Here is a 14,322-nt window from a genome sequence, read left to right as displayed (position 1 = left end):
CACACACACAAAGGTAGCAGAGTTTCTTCCTGTGCTCATCCACCCAATCCACTCCAGAGCTCCCCCCGGTCTGTGTCGTATGGATTGGGTGGATGAGCACAGCAAGAAACTCTGCTACCTTTGTGTGTGTGCGTGTGAGTGTGTGTGTAGAATGTACAACACAAGGCCATCTGCAAAAAACTGGGCAAAACTTTTAGTCATGAAATTGGCAACACATCTCTTTATTATAACTCAGAAGATTTTTTAGTTTTTTAGATAGTGTTAAAGAAGGCTTTGTGCTGCCACAGGCTGTTAGTAAATCTGCCAGTAAATGTTCTTTCCTGACTGATAAGCAGCTGTTCTCATTTATATGACTCGCATAAAACAAACACATTGTAAGAAAGTAAGAAATTATTTTGTTGTCCATCTACTGTAATTAGTAGCTTTTACACAGTGGGCACAACCAGACTGTCAAGGAGAGTAGTGTAAAGTTGTTGCGATTCTTAGCACACCGCTCAACCTTATCGATTTTTGGACCCACCTATCCTGACCTAGATCACGTTGTCAGTGAGATTAGAAAAAAGCTGGAGGTGGAGTCAATGCAAAAGTACTGCTTCTATCTCTTTATGTCTGACTGCAGAGATGATGACAGAGAACAGTGGACTCACAGCCTGACATGATGGACTGTAAGACAGGACTGCTGTTTTTAACTCTCTGCTTGGCAGGTGAAAAGCTTTGTTGATGATAATCTAAAATTATATTTTGGGCCATCCTTTTTAAGTTGTGCATTTGTCATTAATTTTCTCTTTACTGGGGCAGGTGTTAATGGTCAGACTCTGACAGAATCTGAACCAGCAGTTAAACAACCTGGTCAGTCTCACAGATTGACCTGTACAACCTCTGGATTCACACTCAGCAGCCACTGGATTCACTGGATCAGACAAGCTCCTGGAAAAGGCCTGGAGTGGATTGCTGCTGATACTAGCAGTAGCACTAATTACTATTCACAGTCAGTACAAGGCAGGTTTACTGTCTCCAGAGACAACAGCAAACAGCAGCTGTATCTGCAGATGAACAGCCTGAAGACTGAAGATTCTGCTGTTTATTATTGTGCTCGAAACCCACAGTAACAGAAGTGGCTGAGCAGCTGTACAAAATCCTACACAACTTATTACATCCACTCATATATAATGGTCCATTCAGTTATAATTTTTCCTTCACTGCAAATAAAGTAGTGCTGTCCGCGTTAATCCCGTTAAAATGATGTTAATGCCATTGTTTTGGGCTGCACGGTGCTAATACGTTAACGAGCTAACCTCTCTAACCAATGAGGCCAATGAGTCCCACGCACGGGGCGATCTGCGCTAACTTGCTAACGGAGATTTGCTGCATTAATGCGGTTCTGGCGTTAACGTTATTTTAACGAGATTAATGCTGACAGCACTAAAATACATTAAAACATATTTTGAAAATTCCAAACACTATTCTTACAAACAGTTTAGGGTATAATTATCTTCACTGAAGAGTGCATGAGAAATGTGCAATCAACAATATACTGCTGATTCTTGTGGCACACAGTGCTGTTATTCTTCTTGCTTGACTTCAAGAAATGTAGAGCTGCATCGCTCCCAGTCTGCAGTATGCACGCACCATCCCTAAATAATCTGCTCAGTTAGAATGAGGTCCTCTTGGCGTTTATATATTTAGATATGAGAGCACAAATTTTCTATCGTAGCATATCCTAAATTACTAAGAGACTGTGTATTTTAAATACCAAATTGCTCCTGTAGAGGGAGGTCTATGCAAACTTTTGCTCCTTTCTAAACACATCATCACCAATATTTGTCAAATAGCATCTTGTAAACGCTATTTTGAACCACGCAAACGACTTTAAGCAGCTGTAAATTATGGCACATATTATTAGGTCCTTTTTAGAGGAGTTTGGAGTGAGATCAAACTGGGACAGTCTCCCTCTGTTCTGAAATGACCAGGAGAGAGAGTGAAGATGTCATGTGTTGTATTTGGTTATAGCCCGACAGACTACAATATTCACTGGATACGACAGAGACCAGCAAGAGCTTTCGGCTGGGTGGATGAACACAGTCTTAAATTCTGTTAGCTATGGAAATTCTTTTCAATGTCCTTTTCGTCATGACTGAAGAAGACTCCAGCAGCAGACAGTACCTTGAGATCAAGTGTCTGACAGCAGAAGATTCTGCTGTTTATTCCTGTGCTTGATCAAACAATAACAGACAACAGAGGAGCAGCCTTTAAGTAACCATGCGACCTTGTGTCTTTTCTATTGTTTTTCTGCATATCCCCATATATAATTTTATCATAGAGAGATGAGAAAATTCATTATTCTGGAACCAAAGGTCTCAAATTTGGACTCATCAAACTAAAGCACAGATTTCCACTGGTCTAATTTCCATTCCTTGTGTTTCTTGGCCCAACCAAATCTCTTCTGCTTGTTGCTTTTCCTTAGAGGTGGTTTCTTAGCAACGTAACCATAAAGGCCTGATGTGTTCAGTCTAGTCTGAAGACTTGATGTAGAGATGTGTCTGCTACTGGAACTCTGTGTGGCATTTATCTGGGCTCTAATCTGAGGTGCTGCATAGTGCTTGATGGTTTTTGCGACTGCACTTGGGGACACATTCAAAGTTCTAGCAATTTTCTGGACTGACTGACCTTCAGTTCTTAAAGTAATGATGGACTGTTGTTTTTCTTTACTTGGCTGATTGGTTCTTGCCATAATATTTCCAGTTGTTTCACACTTTTCTGTTCACTACATAATTCCATATGTGTTCATTCACAGTTTTGATGCCTTCAGTGAAAATCTACAATGTAAATAATCATGATAATAAAGAAAAAGCAATAAATGAGAACGTGTATACAAATCTTCGACTGGTATATCCAAGTTTCATTCTAAATATTCAAGGTCTGAGTTTTCAAAAAAAAAAAAAAGTATATTATAAAAATAATATGTATGTGAAAAATATACATATTTTTATTATGTGTGTGTTTTCATATCTTATAATGCTGAACACCAAAATGATCTTACTATTTGAACAATCACAGCAAGTTCAAAACAATGAAATTTATAAACCTCAGGTCGCAGGCCATTTGTGAGTCCTCAGCTTCAAGAAAAGCTACATTCGCTGTATCTCTATTACTAGTAAAAAGCTTTCACATTGCTACATGCAAACAAAATATTAACAAAGTCAGGAAAGCAAACAAACAAACACCATTGAGATCATTGGGAACTATTGAGTCAATGTGTGCCAAACTGACTACAACCGCACATGAAAGATCTGGTGAAAGCAGCACAGCAGGTTGTAGGGATATATCTCTTTAATCTATGTGCAAGTCAGCTCAGAAGTACGCTACACACTGCTGCACTTTCTGGTCACACTCAATGCTGGCATTTTTCCTACCTCACTTAGATAACATGGAGCATCTATTAGTCTTAACTGCTTATTGAACTGAGGGTCCCAGGCTGACTTTACCTGCTGTCACAAGGTGGGATACAACCTGAAGAAGTCGCTATCAGTCATAAGGCTAATTTAGAATTTCCAATTAACTTAACCCATCCACACATTTAAGAATTACACATATGTGTGTGAAATGTTTGTATGCCAAGCTTGGGTACAGATTTGTGCACATTTATGTTTTTTTTAAGTGAATTCCATTCTGCTTTTTCAGTATAAAATGTAACTTGAAAATATTATTTCTTGAGAACAGATTCATATTTATGAAGTGAATCCCAGTCACACAAGGCACAGAGTGGAAAGGGGACTGACAATGCTAAGATTTATTTATTCAATTATGTTAAGAAAACTCTTTATGACTTTTCTACAGATGATCAGATTAATAGCAGGAACACAATGCCATAAATATTTTTTGTAAGTAGTAAGCTCAGAAAGCTTTTTGAAATTATCAAATTTCTAATGTTAAATTTGAAATTGTGCAACAATGGTGACTATTTATTCAGGTTTGGATATAAACAAATTGTTCAATAGTTTAACCTGTGGTCAAATTGATTTGTATTTGTATTTAGAAAACACATTTGTACAGTGAGTACACATTTGTAAATCCCAGTTTATTCTTATGGATCATCTTATATGGATTTCTAACACTTTCTCTCCATACATTTTTCCTGCCCGTACACAGGAACTTTGATGCCTCAATATATAATTTTACAGTAAAATGATGTGAAAACACCCATTACTCACATTTATTAAAGAAAACTTATTAGGTCTGGAATTGAATTTCATTTGGGAGTCTAGAAGTACAATGAATTGGACAGGATTTTGAAAAAGGACCGTAGAGTATTATGACTAAATTTCCATCACATAATATACTTTGTCAGTTCAGGACTGGACTGAAAATTCACAGTGATGGCTGTTGAATGAGCTGTATGAGTTGCTGTACAAGCTCAGAACAGTTTCTGTCCAAACCCCAATAAAACTTCATGATGTCCTCCCTTTGAGTAGAGTGAATATGATAAAGGAAAATTACACTTAACCTCCTTTGGACCTTGTGACAGGCTACCACTTCTGATGAAGAACCTGGTGAAGGCACCACAGTGGATGATAGGCATCTAGCTCTCAAACTTAAATGCCAGCCACCTGATAAGGACCCTATGCATCCTGATCTCTCTCTGTCCAAAGCACAGCTGTCTGGCAGATGATTCTGGATGAAATAAGCCAGCATTTATAGATTAAGGAAAACAGCTTCCTTCACAGAGCTGTTGCCTTCGTCAGATGCCTCTCTCAAACTTTGACTTCCAAGACTATAAGGGACTATACACACCCTCACTAAAACTGCCTTACTATGAAAGCTTTCACAACACTTTCATCCTTAAAAAAGTGGGATTTCCTTACTGTGACTATGGTTTTTAGTAAGATTTTTATATTCTTTCTTTTATTAATATTTCCATTTTTAATTTATTTCGCTGAGATAAACCATAATATAATAGCATCTCAGTATAGTGATATTAAAGAATATTCTGACATAGACAATATTATTACACTATGCTTAAATCATTAGAATGAGTAAGTATATCGTAAAATACACTATAAGAGGTAAACTATTTTATGCAGCCTGTTCATGTGAGCTAATTTAACTTTTGTGTTTGTAATACAAGATGCTCAAAAAAACAAAAACAAATAAACAAAAATGTCTGTGAGGAGGAGTCAATGCAAAACTTGGATGTCTTAAACCTGCTTGTCCTGCAGAAGTTGACAGATTTCAAACAGCAGTGGTCACACAGTTTAGAGTGATGGATCTAAGAATAGGGCTCCTACTTTTGATGATTTTATGGGCAGGTGAGTCATTTCACTAATGTTAAGTCAAACTTGTCTCCAACAACTAATCAATTGTCTGCATGTAACTTGTTCTGACAGGTGTTGATGGTCAGACTCTGACACAATCTGAACCAGTAGTTAAAACACCTGGAGAATCTCACAGCTTGACCTGTACAGGTTCTGGATTCACATTCAGTGACTACTGGATGCACTGGGTCAGACAGGCTCCTGGAAAAGGACTGGAGTGGGTTGCAACTATCCAAGTTACTAGCACATACTACTCTCAGTCAGTTCGAGGCCAGTTTACCATCTCCAGAGACAACACCAGACAGCAGGTGTATTTGCAGATGAACAGCCTGAAGACTGAAGATTCTGCTGTTTATTATTGTGCTCGAGAACCACAGTGACAGCTGCGGGCTGAGCAGCTGTACAAAATCCTGCCATGATTCATTTTTATTGTATTAGTGGATCCCAAGGAAGAGCTACGTGCTTATGTTTATTTCAAAATCAGAACATCTTTATTGCCATTGTACTAAAAATTTGTTGCAATACTTTACAGTTGCTTCATTCACAATATTGCACTTGTCCCTCTAATTCTTATTCCCAGTAAAGTCTGCAAAGGACGTAGATCATCACTTAGTTACACATTGTTTAATCCTCAAAGATGACAATCAAGAAAATATAACCTTAAATACATCCATCATTAGTTATTATGAAAGTGTTAAAAAATACCCTAAATGTTATTCTTTTAGCCTGGAATTGTATGATTTTTATTATAGTGACTCAAAATACACAAAAAGAAAAATACTTTAAAATTGTATTCTCTTTTACAGGTGCTGCAATTTGTTTGTAAACTGTGCCTGTCCAAGGTCAAATTTAACCAGTATCTATTGAAACAGAGTATAGAGCTATTGGTGTATGTTGGTTGTTTCAGGAAATCTGTGAAACTGTACATGCTGTTTTTGTGTCTGTATGGGGCAGTGGTGACAGCAATCACATTTGCTCAGGTTCTCTGAAGAATCTCAAAACAGTTAAATAGTAAAACAGCATGAAAACCTGTTCACAAACAATATGACTACACCACTGTGCTCTAAAGTCCATCACACATGAATGGTTTTCCAGTGCATTGAGCAATGCATACCATCTAATGAACCCTTATACTCCAAGGGTGTAGTGACCAAGTGACCAAGTGATCAAGAAAAGCCATCAATGTGCTTTCACAAGTAAGGTGTAATAGCACCAAAAATTCAGCTGGATCGTGTTCTTAAATCAGTTTATGTGATACCTGTACTTTGTATATTTTAGTAATTTTTACTGACTGTGTTTTGTGATTTTTTTATGTTTTGTGCATTTTTCTGTATTTTGTACGTGAATAAAATTTTTGATCTATTTTTTTTTTATTGTTTTTGTTGGTTTTATGTCATTTTTCTTCTTCTTCTTCTTCTTCTTCTCTTTTTGGATGACATTTGTGTGCCTGTCTGTGAACCAGGTTTTTCAGTAGGAACAATACAATGACTAAAGTGAACTGAACTAAATTAATGAATAAATCAAATGTATTAAAAAATCTAAATGTGAACTGTAAGAGGATAATTGTCACATCTACATCAGCTCTTTCCTTTCTGTGAGGAGGAGTCAAATCAAAACCTGGCTGTCTTAAACCTACTTATGTGACTGCAGGGAAGATGAGAGTGTGGGGTCATAATTCAGTTTGACATGATGGACATAACGAGAGGACTGCTGCTTTTTATCACTTGGGCAGTTTCACTGATACTGACTTATATTTGCCTTCAAACAATTAACCAGTTTACAGCAAGTGACTGTTTTACTTGTTTAACAGGTGTTGATGGTCAGACTCTGACACAATCTGAACCAGTAGTTAAAAGACCTGGAGAATCTCACAGACTGACCTGTACAGGTTCTGGATTCACATTCAGTGACTACTGGATGCACTGGGTCAGACAGGCTCCTGGAAAAGGACTGGAGTGGGTTGCTGGGATCAGTGAGACTAGTGGTTATATCCACTACTCTCAGTCAGTTCAAGGCCAGTTTACTATCTCCAGAGACAACAGCAAACAGCAGGTGTATCTGCAGATGAACAGACTAAAGACTGAAGATTCTGCTGTTTATTATTGTGCCCGACAACCACAGTGACCAGGATGGAACCAAATCATTTATGGTTTAAACAGATATCAAGCAAATATTTTTCAAAGGTTTTCAGTCAAGGTCACATCATGACAGTTGAAGAAATTATCTTCCTGCCAGCTTTAATTTCAGGTGGGTGAAGTCAAGCTGAAGTCAAGAAGTCAAGAAGAAAAGCGCCTTTGGTTATCTAAACTCTGCACCACCATCAGTTCACTGGTAAATGTAGATGAGTTTCTTAGAGCAAATAAAACACAACATGTATTTTAAACATAATTGATTCATATTATGCACTCAGCCCATTTTTATATAGAATTCTGCAAAGTATACAAAGGCTAATCCATTAAAAAACCACACACAAACAAACAAAAACAGAGCAATACAAACCAACAAATGATCAAACAAACACATAATTCAACTGGCCATCTCCCTTTCAAAATCTTAGTTATGCCCAGTGTTTATGTTTAGAATCCTTCTAAACACTCCTTCAGACGTCTGTCTAAAGATGTGGTGATGAGACTGGAGTGTCCAACTATAAATAGACTGAATAATTTTAAGTGTAAGACTCCACAGATTAAAGCCTAAAGCCAGTATGTCAAGTGACAGGTGAGACCATGAGTATGCTTCTTTTTTTTTTTTTTTACAATTCACATGTTTTCGTTTCATGAATTTATAATTTTATTTAACAAACAAAAGTAAATTCTATTGCATATTCATCACATCTTTAATGAATACAAAGAAATGTAAGAGACAAAAACATATAATTTATGCATCATTTATGGTTCTGTATTTAGCATTACAATTAGGCTTCTGATGCAGTCTGTTAGTTGTGTGTGTGTATTTAGCTAATGTTACAGAATGAGAGAAAGTATAACCCAGGTACATCCCAGGGAGAGAAAAGGATGACAGATAACTTCTTTCAGGAAATGGTTTGTTTAGAGGCATAGACTGCTTTGATAAACTGTCTGATATATGATCTAGGTGAAGTTAAATAAGTGTGAAGTTGTGTTTTTACATATTGTGAAAAAACAATAAAAAAAAACAAGCAAACTAATCTATTTATTACTAAGCATATCACATCTTCTCAATAAATTATTTAAAATTAAGACTATACACTTCTTCTATACTCTTTGATAAGAATATAAAGCAAATATTTGCTAATCACAGGATTTTGTTTCTCTCTGCGAAGTCAGGCAAACATTTTGGGAAATGCCAAAAATATTAATTTAGATAAACATGATTATAAAAAAAAGCCTTTATTATTCTTCACTCTTTAGATACTAGACACAAATGTCTGAGAGGAGGAGTCAATGCAAAAACACAGAGAGCTTCTTCATATCTGACTGCAGGGATGATGACAGAAATCAGACTCATCTCAACATGATGGACTGCAGGACAGGACTGCTGTTTTTAACTCTCTGCTTGGCAGGTTAAGAGTTGTTTTTTTTGATGGTCTAAAATAATCTGTTACATGCTTTAAAGTTGTGTGCGTCATTCATTTTCTCATTGTTTTTATAGGTGTTAATGGTCAGACTCTGACAGAATCTGAACCAGCAGTTAAACAACCTGGAGAGTCTCACAGATTGACCTGTACAACATCTGGAATCTCATTCAGCAGCTACAGGATGGCCTGGATCAGACAGGCTCCTGGAAAAGGACTGGAGTGGATTGCAACTGATGCAGGTGGTAGTAGCAAATACTACTCTCAGTCAGTTCAAGGCCGTTTTACCATCTCCAGAGACAACAGCAGAGAGCAGCTGTATCTGCAGATGAACAGCCTGAAGACTGAAGATTCTGCTGTTTATTATTGTGCCCGAGAGTCACAGTGATAGAAGTTGGTTAAGCAGCTGTACAAAATCCTTCAGGTTTTATTTTATTGCCTCCCCACCTTCAATAAAACAGAACAACTTTACTCCCAATGTAAATCAATAAATGACATGAAAACTGACGGACCTTTACTGACAGTCTGCACATATATTTGTTACATTACCTCTTCGATACTTTAAAAAAAGTCTGACTAGCAACAAATGTCCCCAGTTCAGTAAATAATTTAGGGAGATGAGGCCCATAAAAATGTGATATTCAAGAGTTTCTCCAAGAAATGGCATTACATATTTAAAACTATTTTTTTTCTTCTTGCAGGAGTTTGGAGTGAGATCAAACTGGAGTAGTCTCCCTCTGAGGTGAAAAGACCCGGGGAGAGAGTGAAGATGTCATGCATCATATCTGGTTATGACCTGACAAGCTATTATTTGCACTGGATACGACAGAGGCCGGGCAGAGCTCTGGAGTGGATTGGTACGATGGACACAGGCTCAAACTCTGCTGACTATTCCAGCTCTTTTCAAAGTCGTTTCATCATGACTCAAGAAGAGTCCAGCAGCAGACAGTACCTTGAAATCAGGAGCCTGACAGCAGAAGATTCTGCTGTTTACTTCTGTGAAAGACAAAAGCACAGTGACTATCATGAAATGAAATGAGAAAATTTTTACTTCTTTTGAGAAGAGTCTTTTGAATTACGATGGGAAGAGTTCATTACATCATATGCTTTTATAAAAAAAAATAAAGAATAGAGAATGAGTTGTTTAAGTGAGTTTTGCATACCAAAAGGCTCCTGTAGACGGAAATCTTTAGTAGGTTGTGGTCCTTTATAAAACCATTGCCTTCAATTCTTATTTAATTTCTTCCAGAACATCTTGGATTTTTTTTTTTCATACAAATATTTTAATTATAGTTTTCTTGGTTATATGCGTTATATTCTTTATTGTGTAATTTCACAGGAATGCTTTATTCATTATTCTATTCTTTTTATTCATGGTCACATGCTTTTTTTTCTCACTGAGCAGAATCCCTCACAGGTGAAAAGACCTGGAGAAAGAGTGAAGATGTCATGTATCCTATCTTGTTATAGACTGACAGGTTACAATGTTGGCTGGATACGACAGAGCCCAGGGGGAGCTCTGGAGTGGATTGGGTGGATGAACACAAGAAGAAACTCTGTATACCTATGGCAGTAAAAATTTAACTATAATTTAACCTGGAGCCAAACCATATCTTGAGGGGTGGGGGGTGACAGACAGAGGCTGACCATAAACAAAACTAACACTTACAAAACATTGATACGGAATTTGTGAAGCAAACGTTTTTTGTTTTTTTTATGATGAGTGGTTGAAAAAAAAAAAGACTAAATGACTCTTCTACCATTTTCTAGGGCCCCTTTCAGTCATGGGGCCTCCCCTTAACAAATATATGATGATTTATGTATTTTTTGTGAATCCTTTGGTCTCTGGTGATTTTTTTTCAGAAGTTTCCAGCAAAGTCTCTCCCCAAGTGCACCGTTTACATTGGTCCACTACAGTATTCTATCTATATTTCTTTCTCTCTAAAAAAATATTGTACCAGCAGCAGATGTTAAACCATATTTTTTTCATATCCCAGTTCAAACCTGCAGAGGGAGTTCTATGCAAAGTCTTTCTTCTTTATAAACACACCGTCAGTAACAGTCATGTCATCTGACAGAGAAAGAAAGCTCTGAAAGAGCATCAGAAGCAGCAGTGTTCACAATGAAGGGAATGAAAAATATAATAATCTGGGGTTTATTATTTGTTCTGACTATTCATGGTAAGAAATTTAGAGCTACAAAGACCATTTTTGTGATAACATGATTATTTTCATTTCTTTAATCTTAATTACAGATGTTTGGTGTGATATCAGACTGGACCAGCCTCCCTCTGAGGACAAAAGACCTGGAGAGACTGTGAAGATTTCATGTGTCACATCTGGTTATACAATGACAAACCACGGCATTAACTGGATACGACAGAAACCTGGGAAAGCTTTGGAGTGGATGGGGTGGATAAACACAGATACGACTATTGCTAGCTACGCCAGTGCCTTTCAAAACCGATTCACCTTTACTCAAGATGTTCCGAGCAGCACTCAGTACCTCGAGATCAAGAGTCTGACAGCTGAAGATTCTGCTGTTTACTTCTGTGCTCGACTCCTCAGTGACTGAAAATAGAAGAGCAGCTGTGCAAAAACCTCAATTAGCCACGTGACTTTAATGAGCTCTGCACAAGCAAAATGACTATTTTGGATCCATACCTGATTTTACTAGAACATGACAGTTATCCATAGAAATTAATTCAGTTATCAACTTCGTTATTGCAATTAGTTATTTTCAGTACTGAGAATTTTTAAGATGAAAAGGTGAAGAATAGTTTTTTCCCCTAACAGATCTATGATCAAGAATCTCCTCCAGCAGAGTCACACATATCAACTTTTACATTCTCTCAATTCATATCCAGTGAATGACCACATCAGACACTGAATCAAACAGGATCTCAGAAAAGGACTGAAGTTTTTTAAAAGTTCCTTTTAATATGAAGACACGTCCAGGCAGGCCCAAGCTCACCAGCCATCTGCCACAACCTGTTGTGGTAAAGAATATACATTATACACTATGACTAATAATACCTTTTATTTACTTTAAAGGCAATATGACTTCATGATGTCCTTCCTGTTATGACCAGTCACAATTTGACTGCAGTAATACATAAAGTTTATATTTTTCACCAAGTGAGGACCAAGTCAGTTATTTTTCAGTAATGTGTTTCATATGAGGAGGAGTCTAATTTAAACAATAGCTCTGTTCAGCTCAAAGGGCAGCAAAAACCAAAAACTAACACTATGGACTAAAGAGTCTGCTGGTTTTATCTTTCTACTGGACAGGTGAAGATTTTCTCTTACTAGTTTTGATATAAATTGTTTTTAAGCAGAAAGTGATGGTTAAACAGAATATGAAATCATTAAAAGGCCTGGAGAGTCCCACAGATTGATCTGTACAGCCTCTGGATTCGCCTTCAGCAGCAGCTTATCCTACTTAATACTGCCAGTCAGTTCAGGGTAGATTCACCGTCTCCAGAGATGATTCCAGCAGCAAAGTATGGATACATATGAATAGTTTGAAGACTGAGGACACTGGAGTTTATTATTGTGTCAAATAAGAAAGTGAGAGACTGTAATTGAAATACAAAAAATACTTTCTCTATTTACCTTCACCAATTAATAATTAAAACGGTTAAACAATATAACACACAGCTTCATCATCACTGATAGTTACATCATGCTGTTAAATGTTTTATTTTCTGGATTCACACGTTAGTATTAACTCATTTTAAGACTCAGGTGGCATGCAGGAGTTATCCAGAGAAGAACTTTGTCATGGTCCTGAGTCTGTGACTCAGTCGTTTTGATTTTGATTATTATTATCTTGTGTTTCAGGTTAATTCTTGGTAAGATTTTCTTCTTCTTAGGGGTTAGTTCCTGTTTTGTATTTTTTGAGCTCTGTTCTGTTCTGTGTCTCTGTGCCTGCCCTGGTCCCATATCTCTGTGTTCCCTACCTGTTGCCATGTCTGATGTCTTAGTGTTAAGCTAGTGTCTGTGCGTGCTTGTTGTATTTGCTGTTCTACTTTGATAGTGCCTGTTTTGTGTGGAGTGTGTGCTCCAGTGTGTATTTAAGCCCTGCGTTCTCTTCTGCTTGTTACTGGTCCGTCTGTGTTACCTTCATGCTTTCCTTTCTGCTTGTCATCCCCCGCATTACCCTTCTCTAAGCCCCCTCGCTTTTCAGGTTTGTTGGTTCCTTGTTTCTTAGTTTTCCCAGTTTAGGTTTTCCTTAGTTTCTGTTTTTATCCTCCCCTTACAAATAAAGCTCATTCGCATCACAGTCAGTGCCTGCATCTTGGGTCCTTCACTCAGCCATGACAAACTTGGTTATTATAAACTTTTTCACCACATATAACTGAAATCCTTTGGTAACAGCTGACCAGTATGATGTGTAGAAGGACACACAACATTATTTACTGTCAGATCATGAACAAACTGTGTAAAGAGCTTTACGACAAAACCAAAATTTTGGCCTTGCACTAACATCTATGCAGAATGTCACAATGAATGTGTCAATTAAACATTCATTCATTTCACCCTCTCATTCTACATAAACACTTCTGGAAGCAGCTATCCTAACTATGTGTATAAGATATGTGTTTTTCAGTGCTGGATTTAGGACAATTTGCAATAAATTGTGTGTAGTAATAGTAAATTAAATATTTAACTCATTTCTTTCATATTCTGTTCTTCTCCTGAGGTGGAAACTCTTGCAGATACAAATACAAAAAGGCCATCTGCAAAAATTACCTGTCCAGATTTTTTAGTCACAAAACATACACCACATTGTGTTAGTAAACCCAGAAGCTTTTTAGTGTTAGAGAAGGCTTATTGTTGCCACCGACCATTAGTAAATCTGGCACTAAATGTTATTTCTTCTTTCTTGTTAAGGTGAATAGGTTTAGGTTGTTGTGATTCTCGTCTTTATTTCATCAGGGAAAAGCTGCCCTTCATGAGGAGGCGGAGTCAATGCAAAGCACTGACAGCTTCTATCTCTTTATGTCTGACTGCAGAGATGATGACAGAGAACAGTGGACTCACAGCCTGACATGATGGACTGTAGGACAGGACTGCTGTTTTTAACTCTCTGCTTGGCAGGTGAAAAGCTTTGTTGATGATAATATAACATTATATTTTGGTTCATGCTTAAGTTGTGTGTTTGTTATTAATTTTCTCTTTACCGGGGCAGGTGTTAATGGTCAGACTCTGACACAATCTGAACCAGCAGTTAAACAACCTGGTCAGTCTCACAGATTGACCTGTACAACCTCTGGATTCACACTCAGCAGCTACTGGATAGGCTGGGTCAGACAGGCTCCTGGAAAAGGGCTGGAGTGGATTGCTACTGATGGTGGCAGCAACAAATACTACTCTCAGTCAGTTCAAGGCAGGTTTACTGTCTCCAGAGACAATAGCAGACAGCAGCTGTATCTGCAGATGAACAGCCTGAAGA

General features: G+C 37.5%; 3 gene segments (V, D, J or C); all 3 read left to right on the top strand.

Moving 5' to 3' along the window:
- The first annotated feature begins 646 nt into the window (after nucleotides 1-646).
- On the top strand, nucleotides 647-9,284 carry LOC120714202. The segment is given in 2 exon segments: nucleotides 647-704; nucleotides 8,943-9,284. Coding segments are annotated over 2 exon segments (360 nt in total).
- LOC120714210 lies at nucleotides 5,074-5,698 on the top strand. The segment is given in 2 exon segments: nucleotides 5,074-5,306; nucleotides 5,385-5,698. Coding segments are annotated over 2 exon segments (354 nt in total).
- Nucleotides 9,285-10,882: 1,598 nt separating the features above from the next.
- On the top strand, nucleotides 10,883-11,517 carry LOC120714195. The segment is given in 2 exon segments: nucleotides 10,883-11,045; nucleotides 11,120-11,517. Coding segments are annotated over 2 exon segments (378 nt in total).
- Nucleotides 11,518-14,322: the final 2,805 nt, after the last annotated feature.

The sequence above is a fragment of the Simochromis diagramma genome, unplaced genomic scaffold (assembly GCF_900408965.1).
Source record: "Simochromis diagramma unplaced genomic scaffold, fSimDia1.1 OVJJ01000321.1, whole genome shotgun sequence".
Lineage (NCBI taxonomy): Eukaryota > Metazoa > Chordata > Actinopteri > Cichliformes > Cichlidae > Simochromis > Simochromis diagramma.
Note: the sequence above shows the minus strand (reverse complement) of the source record. Positions and strands in the feature narration are given on the sequence as shown.